At 37.1% G+C, this 20,159-nt stretch overlaps 1 protein-coding gene across 21 annotated transcripts in view; it reads left to right on the top strand.

Annotated features, from left to right (window-relative positions):
* The window catches only part of BCAS3 (BCAS3 microtubule associated cell migration factor), a 487,145-nt gene that overhangs the window by 35,147 nt on the left and 431,839 nt on the right, over positions 1-20,159 (top strand). For all 21 annotated transcript variants that reach the window (XM_071219333.1, XM_053930625.2, XM_024573300.4 and 18 more), the window contains one exon: positions 11,773-11,854. In XM_071219333.1, coding sequence (XP_071075434.1) covers positions 11,773-11,854 — 82 coding nt within the window. The remainder of the gene's footprint in view (positions 1-11,772; positions 11,855-20,159) is intronic.

Here is a 20,159-nt window from a genome sequence, read left to right as displayed (position 1 = left end):
GGAGAGCACTGTAGAGTGCTGAGGAGTGAGGGGAGTGATGGGATGCCTGGGGAAGTTTTAGCACTTGTGCCGCCTAGTGACGTTTCATAATACTAACCTAAATAATCGGAGTATACCATACATTATTTTAGCCACATTGTCTATTATTGTTTATTCTGTCAATTTTTGTGGTATTCCCATTTTACAGATGAAAAAATTAAAGCTTATTTTTAACTAGCTCAGCTTCTTTGGTGGATACCATTTTAAAAAATAGAATTTATTTTTTAGGACAGTTCTAGAATCACAGCAAAATTGAATGGAAGGTACAGAGCATTTCCATGTATCTCCTGCCTCCGCTAACACACAGCCTCCCCACTGTCCACATTCCACGTCACAGCGGTACGCTTGATATTACTGGTGGAACTACTCTGACACATTGTCACTCAAAGTCCATGGTTTACTTTAGGGGTCACTTTTGGGGTTGTGTTTTCTGTGCATTTTGATCAATGTATAATGACATGTATCCACCATTAGAGAATCATAAAGAACAGAAAAAACCCTTTGTCCTTCTCACCCCAACTTCTGGCAGCCACTGCTCTTTTCACTGTCTGTGTAGTTTTGTCTTTCCAGCACGTCATGTATGTGGCTGAGATCATGCCGTGTGGCCGTTTCAGATTGACATCTTTCACCAGTAACAGGCGTTTAAGTTTCCCCCGTGTCCTTTCATGGCCGGAAAGCTGACTTCTTTTTAGTGTTGAATAATATTCCAGTGTTTCACTTGTCACAGCAGGTTTATGATAGATACGTTTTTAAAAATTGTTACAGCATACCATAAAATACACAAGTCTCCCGTCTGTAGTTTGATAATTCTCTGTGTGCAGATGTGTGTTTACGTAAGTCTGTGTGCATAGGTGTGCACATAGATAAATAAGTGACCATTTTTCTTACTCATTAAGTTCCCCAGTCAGTATTCCCCCACCTCTAGGTAAGCTGATCACTATCCGGACCACAGATTAGTTTGCTTGTGTTGAACTTCCTGTAAGGAGAGGTACATAGTATGTAGTCTTTTGTGTGTCCTTTTTTCTCACTGTGTTTTTTAGCTTTCTCTTTGTTGTCACATGTTGCAGTAGTTTGTGTTTTTTATTTTTGTTTCTATTACTGTGTTTTATTTTACTTATTGAATATATCCCAGTTTATTAAGATATTCTTACGACGAGCATTTGTGTTTCTGGCTTTTGGCTACGGTGAATATAATTATATGAATATAACAGTAAGTATGTGCAGTGTAATTCTGAGTAAGTACCTAAGAGTAGAATCGCTTGCTTGTAGGTTAGGCATATACTTCGTTAGCAATAGCCTAGAGTTTTCCGAAGAGATTACAGCGTTTTACACTTCTATCTGCAATACCAGAGAGTTCTAGGTGTTCTACTTCCTGCTGCAATTGGTTTTGTCATTTTTTAATCATCTTGTCAACCTTACACGTTAGTATGACATCTATTTTATAAAAGAAAAACCTTAGGTTTTCATTTAATGTAATCAGCTTCTCCTTGGTTAGGTATCTGTTGCAAAACCATCTTCAGTCAACAGATCATGTCAGGGTAGGTTTACAATCCCAATAAAATATGACAGACTCAGTCTTTTAAAAGTGGAAAAAGGCTGTAAGCCCAAATTGGCTTATCTGTAGCACTGTTTTCTCTCTTTCTCTTTTCAACTGGACACATTCGGCACAAAATAAAATAACGAGTTGAAGGGAATCCAGTTTGTGTTTCTGAGTGATTACGAAGTGTTTATGACAGCTGCTAGGCCGACACTCTCCGTAATGGTGTTACATTGACTTCTGAACACCTTCCAGGCTGCCTCCAGGCCAGCGTGTCTGTGTCGTCTGAGTGGTTTTGCATTAACATCCACCCCGAGTAAGATCTTTTGACTACAGAAGTGTTACTTGCAAATGGAAGATACCATTAGGGCTGCTTCAAAGCTCAGAATGGTATTTGGATTGGTGGTGCTGAAGTAATGGCTGGTGTTTTGAAGTGTAATGTCTAAATCTGTGTTGCGTAGCTGAAGGACCCTGTGAGTTTAAACCATTTTTCTTTGATCTTCCTTTCAAAAATCAGACTGAAGGGGAAAGGTTAAAGTGGACTTAAAATACTCCTCTCCCTGTGTGCAAAAATTTGGGAGTATGAAACTGTGATTACAAGTCCTATTCATTATTTGTGTTCTGCACTTTTAATATTGTTCTTGAAACTCACTTCCTTCTTGCCTTAAGTTTTGTATTTCGATTTTAGTGTCAAGACCAAAATGTAGACTCAGTTGCCGTCTGCTTTATGTGGTTAGCAAATAGCTGTTCTATAAGTTGTTAGTCCTCACAAATATGTGTTTTAAGTGGTTTTTGTGGTTTGCCTTTCTTTTCTTTCTTGATGGCATACAGAATGGGTTATGGAGATACTGACACTTTAACTGGATCATTTGTGGTTAGGTAGGCAAAAGTAAAACAAAAAACTTGTCCCCTTCTGCCACCTAATTTTAGGAGCTTTCAAAAAAATTGCTTTTTACTGTTAGGAATACTTTCCTCATACTATGCTATCTTAAGTTTTTGAAATTGTTGGAGCTGAGCTATAATATGGAAAATCACCCCCTGGCAGTGAGACTTGTTAGAGAAAAAAGGCCTGAGTTTAAAAGCTGTTTTGAATACAGTGAGTTAATAGGAGATTCTGATGCCTCTTTGGTCTGGTCATTTTTGGGGGATAGTTTTCCGTGTGTACTTATGTCTAAAATGAAAGTACATCACCGAATTGGCTCACAGGGTGACTCTAGAGAGAGACTATCAGCTCTTATTGGATATTGCTTTGTAGTTATAATAGCCACTCATGTAGCTCGGTGAGGTCCTTCTGTCACTTAGTAATTAAATTAAATACCTTAGCATAAGATGATACCTCCCACCCCTTTCCCTACTTCTCTTTTTAGTTTTACCTTTTCTCCCTAATTAAAAAATTTATTCTTGTGACTTTTAAAGTAAGTAATGGAAAGAGTCTTTTTAAGGAACTTACTAATTCACTTGAGTTATCTACATGATTAGTACAGATAACTGATACATGTGAAACAATGAGCAAAGTGATAACTATTGTATATACTTGTTTTTTAATTTTTTTATTCTTGTTTATTGTATTACAGATGTCCCAATTTTTTTCCCTTTGTCCTCCTTCGCCCTACCTACCCCCCACTCCCACAGTCAATCCTCTCACTATTGTCCATGTCCGTGGTTCATTCATACATGTTGTTTGACTAGTCCTTTCCCCTTCTTTCCATCTTTGCCACCACCCCCCCACCCCTTTCCTCTGGCAGCTGTCAGTCTGTTCCCTGTTTCCATGTCTCTGGTTCTATTTTGCTTGTTAGTTTATTTTGTTCATTATATTCCTCTTATAAGTGAGATCATATGGTATTAATCTTTTGCCAGCTGGCTTATTTCATTTAGCATAATATTCTCCAGTTCCATCCATGCTGTTGCAAAAGGTAAGAGTTCCTTCTTTTTCTTTCTGCTGCATAGTATTCCATTGTGTAAATGTGCCACAGTTTTTTAATCCATTCATCTGCTGATGGGCACTTAGGCTGTTTCTAACACTTGGCTATGTTTAAATAGTCTAAGTGAGGTCCTTTTGTTGCTTTAGAAACTGAGTTCTTCAGTGTAAGAATTCATCGTCTATTTATTCCCCCTGTTTCTCTATATTTTTACCTTTCATCCCTATTTTGGGGAGCAGTGGATATTAGGGAATGTTAAAATTTATATACAGGGTGGGCAAAAGTGGGTTTACAGCCCTGGCTGGTGCTCAACCCACTGAGCTACAGCAGCCAGGGCTACATTTGTTAACTTAAATGGGCTGTTGCTACATCACTGTTGGTAGGAAAACCTGTTGCAGGTAGGAACATTATATAAACACATAAAGGTTGGAATGAGTGTGGGATATTTGTCAAAGAGGGTGGAAGTCTGCCTTGGTACTGAGCAGGAGAGGGAAGAGCAGTGTGATAAAGTCTGTGCAGATGACATGCTGCTGACCATCTCTGGAGCAGTTCTTTCCTCAAGCTGGAAAGCACAGGAGGTAAAATATCAGTGGGTTCGAGAATGAGTTGTGCGAAAGTGTGTTTTATGATACGGTGTTATAACAAATTTCCAGGTCTTAACTATTAACATGCTTTAAGAACAGTGGGACAATGGCAAATTATACTTAATACCATTAAGATTGAATAATGAGCCAATATAGACTCATTTATTTATCAGTTCGTTCATTCAACAAGCATCTTCTTGATTTAACTATCTTTTGAGTGCCAACTATGTGTTACATATTTTAAATACATGGTTTAACGCAGTTGCCTTGTTAGATAGATATGTCATCACCCTTATTTTAAAAGCCAAACTCAGATTTAGCAAATTTATATAGTTAATAAACACAAGTCTAATTCATAAACTGTTAGAATCGTCAATGTTGTTGCTGTGTGGTATTTGTAACTGATGATCTGGCATGCAGTACATATTTGGCGTTGTTGCCATAAGCCATTGTTTTGGTGAAAAATAAAACTTCCAGCATCCCACCTATTGACTGCTTTGACTCCCTTAGTTGTCCTAGGTGGAACCAGAGCCATTATTTGTCCAGAGAAGTCTGCATAAAGATATTTTTGACCGAAAGTCAGGATGTGCTTGGGATACACATGAAGAATTCTTTCTCTATTTTCTTTCATGTCTGGTGGCTTGGTCTGGTGACTTTCATTCATATTTTCAGCCTAGAAGTGATTTGCTATATATGATGTAGCCACTTTGAAAAATAGGTAAATCAGTACCTCTTTTAAATTTTGTTTTATTTTATTTTATTTTTATTTTAAAGATTAAAGCTTGTTAAAGTGTCTATCAAGGAACAGCCCTGGCTGGTGTGGCTCAGTGAATTGAGTGCTGGCCTGCGAACCAAAGGGTCACCGGTTTGATTACCAGTCAGGGCACAGGCCTGGGTTGTGTGCTGGGTCCCCAGTAGGGGGTGCGCAAGAGGCAAGCACACATTGATGTTTCTCTCTCTCTGTTTCTCCCTCTCTTCCCCTCTCTAAAAATAAATAAATAAAAAATCTTAAAAAAAAAAAAGAAACAGAACTACTAATCATTATGCTCTGTGTTTGAACTGCTTGAGTTATAGGGGAAACTGATTTTTGTGTTTCTTCTTTTTAGCAGAGACTGGTTTTCTTTGAATGTTTGTATGAATTTTTACAAATCAATATTTTTTTTTTACTTCAAGGGATATTATTTCGGTATAAGCCAACCATTTGTATGTTAAGTTGGGTGGGAAGATTGCTCATGACTGGATTTGGAATTAAAATATGAATTCAATTAGGTACAAAAAGCTCTATCTTTTTCCAGAGCTGCTGAAATGAGTTCTTGAATCTCATTCATATTCTGTACTGTTTATCATGTATATATACCTCTGGAAACCAGGGGTCCTTTAGGACAAATGTCTCACATCATTTGCCCTAATGGAGGGTTAGCATAATAGACTATGTATATATTTACTTTGAGGCAGCATTGCTTTTTCCAGAGACTGATTTATACATTTTGTTCACTGTGCGTAATGAATTTAAATCTATAATTTTTAAAAATCAGGTAACTGTATTGGGCAAGAGACCTTAACAGTCACTCATGAAATAGTATTACTAAATTCCAATAAGTATATAAAAGCAATCTCCTTAGTCATGAAGGAAATGTAAATTAAAACCACAGTGTGAATGTTACTGAACACCCACCAGAATGGCTGACACTTAACTGCTGGAGAGGATGTGGAGCAGGTAGAACTTTAAAAAAAAAAAGATTTTATTTATTTATTTATTTTTAGAGAGAGGGGAAGGGAGGGAGAAAGAGAGCAAGAGAAGTATCAATGTGTGGTTGCCTCTCATGTGCCCCCCCCTGGGGACCTGGCCCACGACCCCGGTATGTGCACTGAACCGGGGGCCCTTTGGTTCGCAGGCCGGCACTCAATCCGCTGAGCCACCAGCCATGGCAAGAACTCTTAACATTGATGGTGGAAGTATAAATTGGTAAATAGAAAGTTATTTTATTAAAATTTATAGATCTCCATTAAAATCTATAAAATACACACATTATTTCTAATATAGAAGCAATGTCCAAGAGTATATACCCAAAAGCCCAAAAGGAATATGTCCACCAAGTGACATGTGGAAGAATATTTATAGCAGTATTCTTTATGACATTCTTTTAAAAATGGTAAGATATCCCTGGCTGGTGTGGCTCAGTGGATTGAGTGTCGGCCTGTGAACCAAAAGGTTGCAGGTTTGATTCCTAGTCAGGGCACATGCCTGAGTTGAGGGCCAGGTCCCCAGTGGAGTTGTGTGAGGGGCAAGCGATCGATGTATCTCTCACACATGGATGTTTCTCTCCCCACTCTAAAAGTAAATAAATAAAATCTTAAAAAAAAAAAAGGCAAGATCATGACAGTCACAACTGTGAAAAGGATATGTCATAAATTTTATTTAACTGATTAACTAATGAGATTTTTGTCAAGTTATTACACCTGGTTCAAAAGATAATCTGAGCCCTAACTGGTGTGACTCAGTGGATTGAGTGCCAGACTGCGAACCAAAGGGTCATGGGTTCAATTCCCAGTCGGGGCACATGCATGGGTTAAGGGCCAGGTCCCCAGTAGGGTGCACATGAGAGGCAACTGCACATTGATGTTTCTCTCCCTCTGTTTCTCCTTCCCTTCCCCTTTCTCTAAAAATACATAAATAAAATGTTTTTAATAAAAAGGATAATCTGAAACACAGATATTGGCACATAATTTTTACTGTAGTACATCATTATATTTGCTCTATTTTATTATTAGCATTGTTGTTATTCTCTTACTGTGCCTAATTTATATATTAAACTTACCATAGGTATGTAAACTTATCATAGGAGGAAAACATAGTATATGTACAGATACAGTACTATCCAAGGTTTCAGGCATCCACAGGGTCTTGGAATCATATCTCCACAGATAAGGGGGGAGTACTGTATACAATATGTGATTTCATTTAAATAAACTTAAGCAAGTAAAACTTATATAAAGTATTACAAGTTCAGGGTAATAGTGAAAATTATTCTTGAGATGGCTTTGTGACTGGGAAGGGGCATAGGGGACCTTCTGAGTATCCATAATGTTCTGTTTGTTGTTGTCCGTGAGGGTAGGAGAGGTGTATTAACATTGAAAATTTATTAAGTTGTACATATACATATGATTTATGTGTTACTTCTATACCTGTTATCTTACGATGAAGTTTGCTAAAAAGAATCAATTGCAGACCACAATTCTCCATCTGACCAGTGCCTAAATGGTAGTTGGCAGGAGGGGCCGGGGTGGTGGGGGATGTGGGGGAACAAAAGCCCTGGCCGGGTAGCTCAGCTGGTTAGAGTGTTGTCTCCATGCACCGGGGCGGTGGGTGTGATCTCTGGTCAGGGCGCATGCTAGACACAACCAATGAAAGCATAAATGAATGGAACGACAAACTGACGTTTCTCTTCCTCTCTCTCTCCTGCCTTCCTCTCTTTCTCTAAAAATCAATTAGAAAAAACAAACTGAGAACTTATTTAAAAATAAATAAATAAGAGGGTAGTTTAAGGTGTAAATATCTACCCGTGTCCTGATTCTGCACCATTCATTGTAAAGCATTATCATTATCATCCTTGCTTTCTGATTACATTTTCCATTTTGTAGTCAGATGTGTCTGAAAAGTCCCTGGGGTTGCAGAGACAGGTTTGGTTCTGAGGGCTAGATGACCTTCATTTGTTTTCAGAATTCTCTAAAAGTACTTACAAAGCTCTCCCACAACTTTTATAGCTTTTTCTCTGTGTGTATTATTGTCTCGGCTGTTATAATTTCCTTTTGCCTTAGATTGAGTTGTGAGATTCTAAACTTGTACTTTCCCCCCATCTTTTTTTGTTTGGTATGTAATTTGCATATTTTCACCATGCGAAAGCTATTTTCTATGGTTGGAAAAGATTTTTTTCCTACAGTGTGAACAAATCATTCTTTGTTCTCCTTATTGTGCCTCCAAACTGGTACGTCCGGTTTATGCTCCAAACAACAAAAGTCTGTCATCAGAAATTAAAATGCCAGTAAGAACAAAGGCAGAGACCCATGAGGAGCTATTGGAGAAGTTTCCTCCTCTCCCCAAGTAACCGCAGTTGCCAGGAAGGTGGAACATTGCTTGGTATACTCCTCCTTGTAGTTCTACCCTTGGATTTATTATTGTTGTTGGTTTAAAAGTGAATTTACAGCTCCTGGTAATTCTATTCAGGATCTATAAAATCCTCATCTTTGAGATTCTTTGCCATTTTCAATGAGCTCTTTTTAAGAAACCTAAAAATCACTTTGAAAGCCTTTAGAAATGTAATCAGTCTTGACACTTATTTATTTGAGAGCAAAATTACCAGTGAACACAATGTATAAAATACTAGAGGCAATTGAAAACGGCAGCTAAAGCAGGACGTGTCCATCCTCTCTGTGTCCTTTCTAAAATGTGCACATCTTATCTGTATACACTTCGGTAGCACTGTCTCTGTTCAGAAATAGTCGTCCAGTATAGAATTTGCACATAGAGAATTCTCGCCTCTGGGAAGTTTGACATTTGTGACTCACTTAGGATACTTTAAAATTACGCTTGTAACAATCTTGATTTTAACATATTCACAAATATCTTCAGTGACAGAATGTTTCTTCCCCTCTTCCTTCCCTTATGTTAGAATTACAAAACTTCTAGGAATTTAAATTATAAGCAGTGAAGGATAGGCAGTGAATGTGAGGATGAATTTTATAATCAGTCCTAGTGCTTTTTTCCTACCTGTTGGTGGACATTTAAAAAGGGATTTAGAGTAGAAGCTGGCATTTAGGTTTGTTTTGAAGGCCATTAGTCTGAAAAGCATTGTGTGTTCAGATTTCAAAATGTTTTTGTGTATCACAGTAAGCTCTTGTGTATTAATCCAGTGATAACAAACATATATTGTATTGTGAGCATGCCAAGACAGGTTTGTTTTATTCTTTATTTTTTAGTGTAATTTAGTAGAGCAGCTCAGTTAAATATGATTTTTTTTTTAAACTTTAGGGCTTTATTTGATAGAACCGAACGTTAAATGCTAGACCTGTGGCATATGGAAATAATAGTATAGGGCAGATTTTGTGTTAGAATACTATGATTTGTTATAGGTATAAACCTTATTTGTGATAGTGATAAGTGTTTTTCATTATCCTAATTATAAATTCAATGCAGGTTCTATTTTCTATTTTCTTTTTTTTATTGTATTTTTTCCCGTTACCATTTAGTCCCCTTCTACCTCTCTCCCCCAACGAGTTCTATTTTTTATTTCCTTGTTAATAGAAATAGTATGTGTGTAGCAGAAGAATATCCATTGCCTAAAAGACAATTTATTTTCATAAAGTAAATGACTTGGCAGGTTTGGTGGAGAGAGCCAGTAATACATCTGTAATGTAATTGGATTACATTAGTGATATACCTTTCAGTAAAAGTGTGTTTAAAATAAAAGATTTTAGATTTGGTGATTTTTAGATTTCAGAGAATGTATGATTACTACTTTGGGTGGGAGATTGAACAAGGTGACTTGTAAATAAAGGGTTTTTTTTCAATTTTCAATTTTATCCGATAATAAAAAATGTAGACTTAAGAGCTGCAGTATCCAATGGCCCTGGTTTTCATTTACAAAATTAGTGTTCACAAAGGCATTTGTGGAGAGGGAAATTCTTATAGTTTGCTATGCCGAGTTTATAGCCTTCGTGTGTTTAATTGGTGATAGGTGGTGCTGTTGTTGCGTAGTTAGTTCGAGGAGCCAGGCCTTCCCTCTGTCTTCTGCGTCCCAGGTGCTGTCACATGGATTTGCCATTGCGGCCAATAAATAAGTTGTAATGACTTTTATAAGGAAAATGAATATGATGGCTCTTTAGGCATTACTATAATGTAACATTTACAAGAAACAAAAATATTATAGGTTGCAGCACTTAAATTCTGATGGAAGAGAAGATGAAGATCTAAAAAAGTAGTTAATATAAAAGGCAGTTCTACAGATTTATATTTTAATATTGGAAGATTTATAAGCCTTTTATTTTATAATGTATACACTGTTGATATTTTAAACTGCTTGTCTGGCAGGCCTATTTTAAAAAAGATACCATCAGCATGTTTCCTCTATGGAATGCTTATCGTTATGATGTTTGTTATAAGTTCTGGGATATTTAGAACTAGTTGTATAATGTTTCCCTTTTTCCCTATCAGATATTACATATTGCATCGAACACTTGACAATTATGAAAGTGTATTGGGAATTACCTTGCCACTTAAAGTAGTCTGGAAAGCCTTTCTTAACTCAGATTTAATCTGTTCCAATTAGCAGTAAACTTTCTCTTGAACCACTAATTTTGAAAAACAGTTGTTTTTGCAACTTGGCACATGGGTTAGCATACCCCCTTTGCCTTTGGAGTAATGATTATTGTACTCTGTCTCTGAGGAATAAATCTGATAGGACTCAGAAGCAATGGGCATTCAGACAGTGTCATGTGTATAATAAAAATGAGGATGTTTAATGATGCTTACATATTCCTTTTATTCATTGAATTTGGAAATTGAAAGTATGACTGGAGTCTTTCAGCACCTTTACCTTCTCAGTGGGGGCAGCGGGGAGGTGTTGATCAGATGGAACAAAGTTGGGGCCATGCAGTGTGAATTAGTGCAAAGATCTCACGTTCACGCCTGCTGGCTGCAGGCACTTGTACTGCACTGAATACTGGGAACGTGCTAAGGAATGGGAATCAGGTGCTCTCCTCACACAATGAAGGTAACTTCTGAGGAGAGACCACAGTCATCATTTTACTATGTATGTGCATATCAAATCATCCTGTTGTACACCTTGAATGTATATATTCTTTATTAAAAATGGGTTTCAGAAAGAAGAAAGAACATAAAGTTTATAGAGGTTAAATGATTTACTCAAGGTAGTTAATAGCTAGTTAGTTGAAGAACCATAACTGGTAACTGAGTCATTGACATTTCACTTCAGTGTTGTTTGCAATATATTTTGCCTTTTCTTTTACAACATATTTGTGAAAGTTAGTACAACATTTAAGATCTTCTTTTAAAAATAGCTAAGAATTTTTAGGTTTTACTTATTTATTTTTAGATAGAGGGGACGGAGGGAGAAAAAGAAGGAGAGAAACGTGGATGTATGAGAGAAACATCGACTTGTTGCCTCCTGCATGCCCTAACTGGGGACCTGGCCTGCAACCCAGGCATGTGCCCTGAGTGGGAATTGAACCAGCAACCCTTCAGTTCATAGGCCAACGCTCAATCCACTGAGCCACACCAGCCAGGGCCGAAAATATCTAAGAATATTTATCTTTTACTTACATGGAAAACTGGATACTAATAAAAAAACCCCATAGTTGCTTTGCTTTAAAATGGAAGGCAGTCATGCAGGAACTGAGCTGACTTAGTCATTTATTAAAGATAAAAATTATGGGCTTCAGGGCAGACCATTTATTCTTCTATTCATATCAAGTGCATGCTCTTGTAATTTTAAAAAATAACTTAGGATATGAATATATTTAATGTGCATGATCAACCATAAATGTGTATAAGTGTGTGTGTGAGTTAAATTTCCGACAATAAATTATCATAACACTTAAGAATGTTGTTTTCATATGATCGTGTTCTGACCCGTGTTTTCATTTACTGCAATGTTTTTTCTGTGTTCTCCTACAGATCAGTGGGGAAGCTCAGGAGCTCTTTTCTGTTCGACATGGCCCAATTCGAGCGGCTAGAATCTTGCCTGCTCCACAGTTTGGTGAGTGTATCCTTTCAGAAGAAACAAATCATTCAGAAAGTTTCTCTTTTATTGGTCTTGGACTACAGACAGCAAGAATGATAACTAAAGTCTGTTTTCCTCCAAGTGTCTATACCTCTTCTCCTCCCCCCAAGATTAAACTCTTAGTCTTGTCAGTTGAGATGGAAGTAGGTAATCTTAACCAATTCAATATGGCCATTCACTTTCTGCTGTGTTTTTGATTTATCTTTTTCTTCTTTGATCTTGATTTAGCCTCTGACGTGCCTGGCTCATTCTGGAAGCTCGCTTCTCTCCTGGTTTTAATGGCATTGCTCTTCCCAGATCCCTTCCTTGCTGACTGTGCCGCTTTTGTTATGTTTCTGGTTTACCATTCTTCGCTGGGTATTCCCCAGGTCTCTGCTGTTTTTGTGTCTTTGCTCTTCTTCTCTGTTATACCTACTGCCTTGGAGAGCTTGGATTTTCATTATTATCTTGATTATAGATGAGTGTGCCATTTGCGTTTCCAGCTATGGCAGAAGAATATTTTCTGGCTTTTGACCTTGGATCTTTGCTTTAATAATAAATGCTTTTTAATGTTGTATTTAAAGGTCATGTTTTATTTTTATTTTTTTAAAATCAAGTACATTTTTAAATTAAGTCTGCTATTTGGATGCCTAATGATCTGAGCTTTCTAAACGTTCTGTTTTCTCATTAACTTGTCTGTGTTCACTCCATGTTTTCACATGTGTACTAAAAACAATCCTATTAATATTATTTGAATACTTTAAAATATTTTTAAAAAGATGATATTAAAATACTTTAATTCTCTATGTTTTTAAAGTTTATCCAGAAGTTGGGAAATCTTCCTTATCATACTTCTTTAAGCAGTTAGTTCTCATTAATTCTCTAAATTGTTGAGAATGATGTTTATTAAAACTACTGTGCGCATTATCGTGTGTGTAAGTAATGTTAAGGATTCATGTAGTGGTTAAATCTGCTTAATTGTAATGGGAATGGTGGAAGTAGTAAGGTAACTGTGTCCTGAAGTCACGTGGAGGTTTTTCCCCTTGTTGTTGAACTGTGTGACACACGCAGATATCAGCTCTGTTTTCTCTCTCCTTTGCATTCTCCTTCTCTTACTCCATTGTCTGTTGCATTTGTGTTTTGGTGAAATCTTTTGACAGAGAAGAGTGTAGAACATTATTTTCTGGAAGGTTTTTTTGTACAGTCAACTTTCTTTGTGATGGTTAGAAACAAGAACTTTATTGCTAAAGGATTGTTCTACGTCTTTGTTTCTTTTGTATGCAGTTTACGGAGGCTGATTTTTGTCGCTTCATTTCATTTATGAGCCTCTTGTTTACATCAATTATTAATGCTCAACTTTTCACAGCAAAGTTATAAAAGTTAATATTGCTAGTAGAATTTTAGTATGTTTAATTTACTTTGTCTAATTAAAAAAATAATTCCTCTGCCCAGGCTGGTGTGTCTTGGTTGATTAGCATGTCATCCTGTACACTGAAAGGGGGCAGGTTTGATTCCTGGTCAGGGCACATACCTAGGTTGTGGGTTCTATCCCTGGTCAGGGTGTGTACAGGAGGCAACCAGTCATTTCTCTCTCTCTGTTTCTCCCCTCCTCCCACCCAAAGCAATTAAAAAATATACTTGGGTAAGGATCAAAAAATATTCCTCCATCTACAATAATATGCTTACTTTAAAGAATAGCAGGTTTTAAAATATAATTTCACATATCTAAATGTTCTGTTTTGACTTGCAAAAATTACGCATATCTCCTCTATTGTGTTTGGTTAATTTGTTTGGATTTGTTTTCATCAAAATTATATATGCAACTAAATACATAACATTTGTAATGGGGAAAGAATACCCCATCCCTCTCTTTTGCCCATATTGCTTTATGTGCTCATGTTGATGGAGCAAGTTCTCAAGAAATTTCCTGAAAAAGGATGTGTGGTAGACTTTGTTTGAAAATGTCTTTCCTCTTCCATATTCTTTTCTTTCTTTCTTCTTCTTTTTTTAAAAAAAAATCAAATGATTGCCTCTTGCACACTATGAACCAGAGACTTGGCGTGCAACACAGGCATGTGCCCTGACCGGGAGGTGAACCTGCAACCCTTAATTTTGCAGGCTGGCATTCAATCCACTGAGCCATGCCAGCCAAGGCTCTTCCATATTCTTGAATGATAATTTGGCTGGGTAACAATACTTGTTTGTAAATAATAGTAATTCAGAATTTTGAAGGCATTGGTTTAGTGTTATGGTTGAAGGGTCTGAAGCCATTTTGATACCTTTTTCTTTGTATATGGCTTGTTTCTCTCTTTGGCATTCAGTAGAGTATTGGCTTTGTTCCCATTATTCTGAAACTTTGCAGTTTTGTTTCTTGATTCATACATTATCCTGAAATCATATGGTAATTGTCTTTCTCTGACTGGCTTAGTTCACTGAGGATAATGTTCTCCAGGTCTGTCCATGCTGTTGCAAAGGGTAAATTTTTCTTCTTTTTTATGGCTGAGTAGTATTCCTTTGTGTAAATGTACCACAGCTGTAGTTTCTGTTGGTGCCTCTTCTTGTTTCCTAATGTTTTTTTCTGCAGTATTTAATATATCATTTACCAACCCAGTGAATTTTTCATCTCAGACACTGTATTTCCCATTTTTAGAAGGGGTGTGTGAGTGTGTGCACACAGGTGCATGCATGTGTATGGAGAGATGTCCAGTGTCTTTTTAACATGTTTGCACTCTCCTCTACCTTCTTGAATAAATGGAGTATGCTTTTCGCAGTAGTTTAAATGTCACTCTGTTCTATTGATTATCTCCTTAATATGAGTCAAATTACAGTGAAATTCTCACAGTGTATTTTTACAGCATCATTTTTGTCCATCCTTAACCATTTTTCTCCCCCTCTGCCTCCTTCTTTCCCTTCCTCACCTCAGCAACACTGCTTTATGATAGTTATATTGAACTAGTTACATTTCCTCTTTTTTCAGGCCTTTTTCATTTGCTGTTTTGTTTTCCAGAATACTGATGTCCTTCTGACTCTTCTTTGTCAGCCAGTGTCAGCAGTATGTGCTGTCATAGGACTTACTGTTTTTATTTATTTATTTCATTTTAAAGATTTCATTTATTTATTTTTAGAGAGAGGGGAGGGGAGGGAGAAACATCAATTGGTTGCCTCTTACATGTCCGCAGCGGGGGACCTGGCCCAAAACCCAGTCATGTGGCCTGACAAGACCTATTGGTTTGCAGTATGATGCTCAACCCACTGAGCCACACCAGCCAGGGCTGTATTTTTTTTTTTTTTAATATTTTAGTTGCTCATTTTCCTCTTAATTGCTAGATTTGTAGGCTGTTTTCTTATCTTTAGTGTACCACAGACTATTTGGTTGGTGCACAGTGGTAATGAATATTTGTTGAGTGTTGGTATATGGTATAATCTTTTGAAAATTATTACCTAAAAGAAAAGCAAGTTCCTTTTCTGTAGGTATTTCTGGGAAAAGTCTGTTCCCTAACTAAAAGTGAAAAACTAAAGATTCGTGGGTCCTCTTTTCCCACAGAAAGTCATCATTGTGTTTAACGGGCATGCATTCAGATCAGTGGTTTGTGCTTCCCTGCTTCTTCGTCGTCACAGTGACCCTTAAAAGTTGAATTAAAGTTTTTGTCTTTGTTATTTGTTTTCTTTTTCTATTATATTTCTTTTTTTAAAGATACTATTTATTTTTAGAGAGAGGGGGAGGGAGAGAGAAAGAGGGGGAGAAACATCGATGTGCAAGAGTTATATCTATCTGGTTGCCTGTCACACACCCCCACCTGGGGACCTGGCCTGCAACCCAGGCATATGCCCTGACTGGGAATTGAACTGGCAACCCTTTGGTTCTCAGGCCAAAACTCAGTCCACTGAGCCACACCAGCAAGGGCTCCATTATATTTCTTGATTTTTTTTTTTTTTTTTTTTTTGGCCAACTTCTAGTTTTCATAGGTTTTTTCCTTGTTATATTGTGGTCCTTCCCCTACTCTAATGTGTTTCTTTGGAGTCACAGGAGTAGTGCATTCTGTGCAGTGCATTGCAGAATACATGGAATTTGATTGTTGCCCCAAAGTGAATTTAATATTTTGCAAAAGGAAATGAGAACTATACGTTTGTGTCAAGTATTTTTTTAATCATTTGTTAGTGACCAAATGGGTAACACTGTTTTTGACTGTAACAGAGCTTAGAACCCTATGAGGAATTATATTAGGCAGTCCTCAAGGAGAAGGATGATCATTTTGGCCTTGAACCTGAACTAGGTTTTTGAGAAATGCAGATTTGTTATCTTTAGGAGTCCAATCTATGGAGTACCTGAAATTTCTTCATAGAAGAGTATTTTAGAATAAATTCTTTTAAGGCTAGACCTGTATTCTGAGAGTAGATGGATTCTTCGGAGATATAGTATCCTCAAGTGTCTGTGAGCCAAATTCCTGGTACTCATCCAAAACACTGGGTAGCCAACTTGGCTTATTTCTTCTGGATACATTGTGACTTACTGCTGGAAAGGTACTATTATTTTTTGTTCCGTTATGCAAGGAATTTGCAACTTTACATCTCAAAATATTAAGTTTTTAAAAAAGACTTAAGATCCAGTTTTTCCTATTGGAGAATGAATGCCAGGTATTTTCTGAAGATTGTGATTTTGTGAACAGTCCAGCCATGCAGTCCCAAATACTAATTTTTGCTGGTTTTTAATGATATTGAATGGCTGAAGTTATTTTTCCAGAAACAAAAACACGCAGAACAGCTTTAGAGCTGTTAAGCTTTTTCTCATTTGCTTATATTTTGTAAATTTTCAAACAGTGTCAAGTTTTCATTATTTTTCTCAAGGTACAATTACCTGTTTCATCCTTTTCAAGCAACTCAAGTGTGATTTTTGTCATGTTCAAGTAAGAGTTGTTTGATTTGTTCAGCTGTGTGAAATCAGAAATTTCGATTAACTTCTCCACAAGGTTTGCTGGAAATTGTTTTTCCTGTAAAATTTTAATGACTGTGTTTAACAAAGTAAATCCTGTAAACACACACCCACACGCACACACACACAGTCTGTTTGGCCAAAACACTAGCAACATTACAAAAGTAGGCCAACTGACATTTGCTTACAGTCATCACCAGTATTTTGCAAAAAGGGAACAGGCTTATTGACATTTTAAATGGCCGAACTATGAGATTTAGACGTTCATAATGTTTTCTGCTCTAATTAATTCTCAGTTTGCCTGGTGTGTATTTTTCATAACACTCAGTCTTTATCATTGGGGCCTTTACTACTTCGGATAGTTTAGACTTTAACGAAATCTGTGTAAGCTTGTAACTTAGATAAATTATAACGGGGGAGCATACGTTCTGTTCGTCTTTTTCTCAGTGTCAGATTTTTATTGTCAGGGTCGTTGCGAAGATACACACCTTCCTAACTTGGTTAACTTAAGTTGGAACAGTACTTAGCCTCCGTCTATTATGTCTTACAATTTTTTTTTTTTCTTTCTGGTCCCAGGACTCTGCCTTCCCGGTGAATCCCCCTCTAACAGGATGTCTTGGTTTACTTTTTCTCTGCCCTTGGCCATGTGGATGGGCCAGTTTTTACTATCCTCATCCTTTGGGGTGGGTTCCTGTTTCTCAGCTATGTTGGGAACTCCTGCTGTTTGATTGTGGTGTTTGCATGTTCCTTAACTCTGAACCATTAACTTCAGGCAGACCAGCTGTGCAGTGAGAGCTGTTTGTTATTCTAAATATTTTTATTCTTGGAGACCTGTTGTGGAACAGTCTCCCCAGAACTTCTGTTCTCATCATGTAACTGGGCAGCCAGCGCAGACCTCCAGCTCCCAGGTCTGCCTGTAAAGCCAGGGCAGCAAGTCAGATGGAGAGAGGCGTGCACTCAGGCCTGAATTCTGCATAGGCCTTTGTCACTTGCTAGTTGTGTGGTGTGGGAGGGAGTCACGTCATCTCCCCACACCTGTTTCTTAGTCTAAATGATGTTGGTTAGACTGGATATGGCCACAGAACTCCAGGCATTCTGAAGAGATGCCTTAGGGACCCTTTCAGAGAAGGCCGCTGATTCTAAAGGCGCGACATGGGCTAATGAGGACTCATTTCCACTGGTCATTGACCAGCATGAATCACCAGGCCTGTATGTCAATGTATTATAAGAAATGTCCAAACGTGGAGAATTTTTATGAGTTTATATGAGGCAGAATGACAACATATTCCAGGGAGCATGATCTCAAATGCTCTGCTCTGTTCATCTTAAATTTCTTTAATGTTTTTGGTCAGAGAAATAGTGTTTCTAGGGGAGAAAGTTTTAGAGGTACTGCTTGTTTAGTTTTTAGGTTTTTGTGATCTCATGGTGTTGAATTTGAGAAGTTGATCTAAGAGTGTTTTCAGTTTATACCTATTTGAACCCTGTAATTAAGGACTTTTCCCATGGGGCCTATAGTGAGAGGAAAGTACATTGAACAGAAAAGAGAGGAAGTAAATTTATAAATCAAGTAAATAATGTTTGATATTTTTCACGTGAATGCTAGGTTGATTATGTACATTATCACCACTTTCCCACTATTCTGCAAGGTGAGTACCATTCTATTTTACAGACGAGGAGACTTAAAGTTCAAAGAGTTTAGGTGACTGGCATAGAGACAATAGTTGATAAGTGGTGGAGCTGAACTTGAAAGCTTGCTTTTTAATCACGTGGCCTCACTGTCTCCCAGTATTTGATTATTCCCGTATTACAGGGAAACACTTTTACCAAATCTAGGTGTTTCTAGGCTATGTCTCTGCAGAAACCAAACAGCTGTGTGTTCACTGAAATATGTAAAAAGTAGCTCTGTTTCTCCATCTTTTCTTCTACTTTGTTGAAGGTCTAAAATTTCTCCAGTTGCCCTAGTGTTTTCATTGTACATGGAGTCCTTGGTTGTTTAGTCTGAAGGTGAAGAGCACTAAAAACAGTCCGTATGGGGACCAGTATTTGGGAACGCCATTATCTTACAGAACTACATTTTAAATTTTAAGCTGTCAGGATAAGGTATGTCACAAAGACAGCTGCAGTCTATTCAAGTTACGTTTACCCTAAATTGAATCGGCCCTTTAAAAGAAATGCTGCTTCCCTTTTACAGGACTCTGTATAAACTATTAAAAGTACTTCAAAAGGGTTAGTGTCGGATATCTCGAATCAGATAAAAACAAAGGTGTAACATGAAGCAACTAAATTACCAAATGTGAGCTTAATGATTGTGACCCAAATAAACAGACTTGTAATGGAGATGCTGATTGTTATCAGGACAGTTTAAATAAATGCCTTTTACTGTAGAACTGTAAAAAAAGAATGTGTGTGTCTTGGACAAGTTATGGTCTTGGAAATCTGTGTTCATTTATCATAATGCATACCTAGGTGTGAAAGTGAAAACTCATTATTTTCTAAGTCATAGTCATTTTAAGTAAGTCTTTTAAAAACATTCAGCTTTATTGAGAAGTAATTTTACATACAGTGAATCCCATTAATTTAAGTATATCATTTAATGAATTTTGCCAGACAGATACAGTTATGTAATTACAACCACAATCAAAATAGAAAGCCTTTTCTCTCACTGTAAAAAGTCCCCTTGCCCACTGCACACCCATCAAAATGACTGTATGCAAATGGGAGGTAATAGCAACAAGTATTGGTGAGGATGGAGACTCATTGGAACTGTCGTACACGACTCAAGACAATGTAAATTAGAACAGCTACTGGGGAACATCTCGTCAACTCCTTAAAATGTTGGGTATGAGCAGCTGTAGGTTCACAGCAAAACTGAGCAGAAGATACAGAGATTTCCTGTATACCTTCTTCCCCTACACAGGCAGAGCCTCCCCATCATCAGCATCCTCCCGCAGAGAGTACATTCAGGCTTTTCAATAGCAAGTGCTTTTAATTGTCAGCAGTTTTTATGTTTTAATTTATCTTTAATTTCCATGTTACAGATTTTTTCTTTTATTATTTGTGATTTTTGTTTCTGTCTTTTTTTCCCATTAACTTAAATAGATTTTTTAGGTTACCTTGTGATTTTTGTCCTAGACTCATGGGTTATTTTAAAAGGATGTTGTTAAAAAATTTTTTTTAGATACTTTCCTAATTATCTTTTATTTATTAATTTCTAATTTAATCCTGTTGTCCCCAGAAGACATAGATCAGTCCAGTCCTGATTTATATGAGTCCAGTCCTGTTAAATGTTTTGAGATTTGTTATATGGTCTCTCTTGTTCCATTCTTTTGTATCCATATGGGTTGGTTTTCTGCTTAATCTGTTAGTTATTTA

Source organism: Desmodus rotundus, chromosome 9 (genome assembly GCF_022682495.2).
Source record: "Desmodus rotundus isolate HL8 chromosome 9, HLdesRot8A.1, whole genome shotgun sequence".
NCBI classification, from domain to species: Eukaryota; Metazoa; Chordata; class Mammalia; order Chiroptera; family Phyllostomidae; genus Desmodus; species Desmodus rotundus.
The sequence above is the reverse complement of the archived record's forward strand: the minus strand, read 5'-3'. Positions and strand labels throughout refer to the sequence as shown.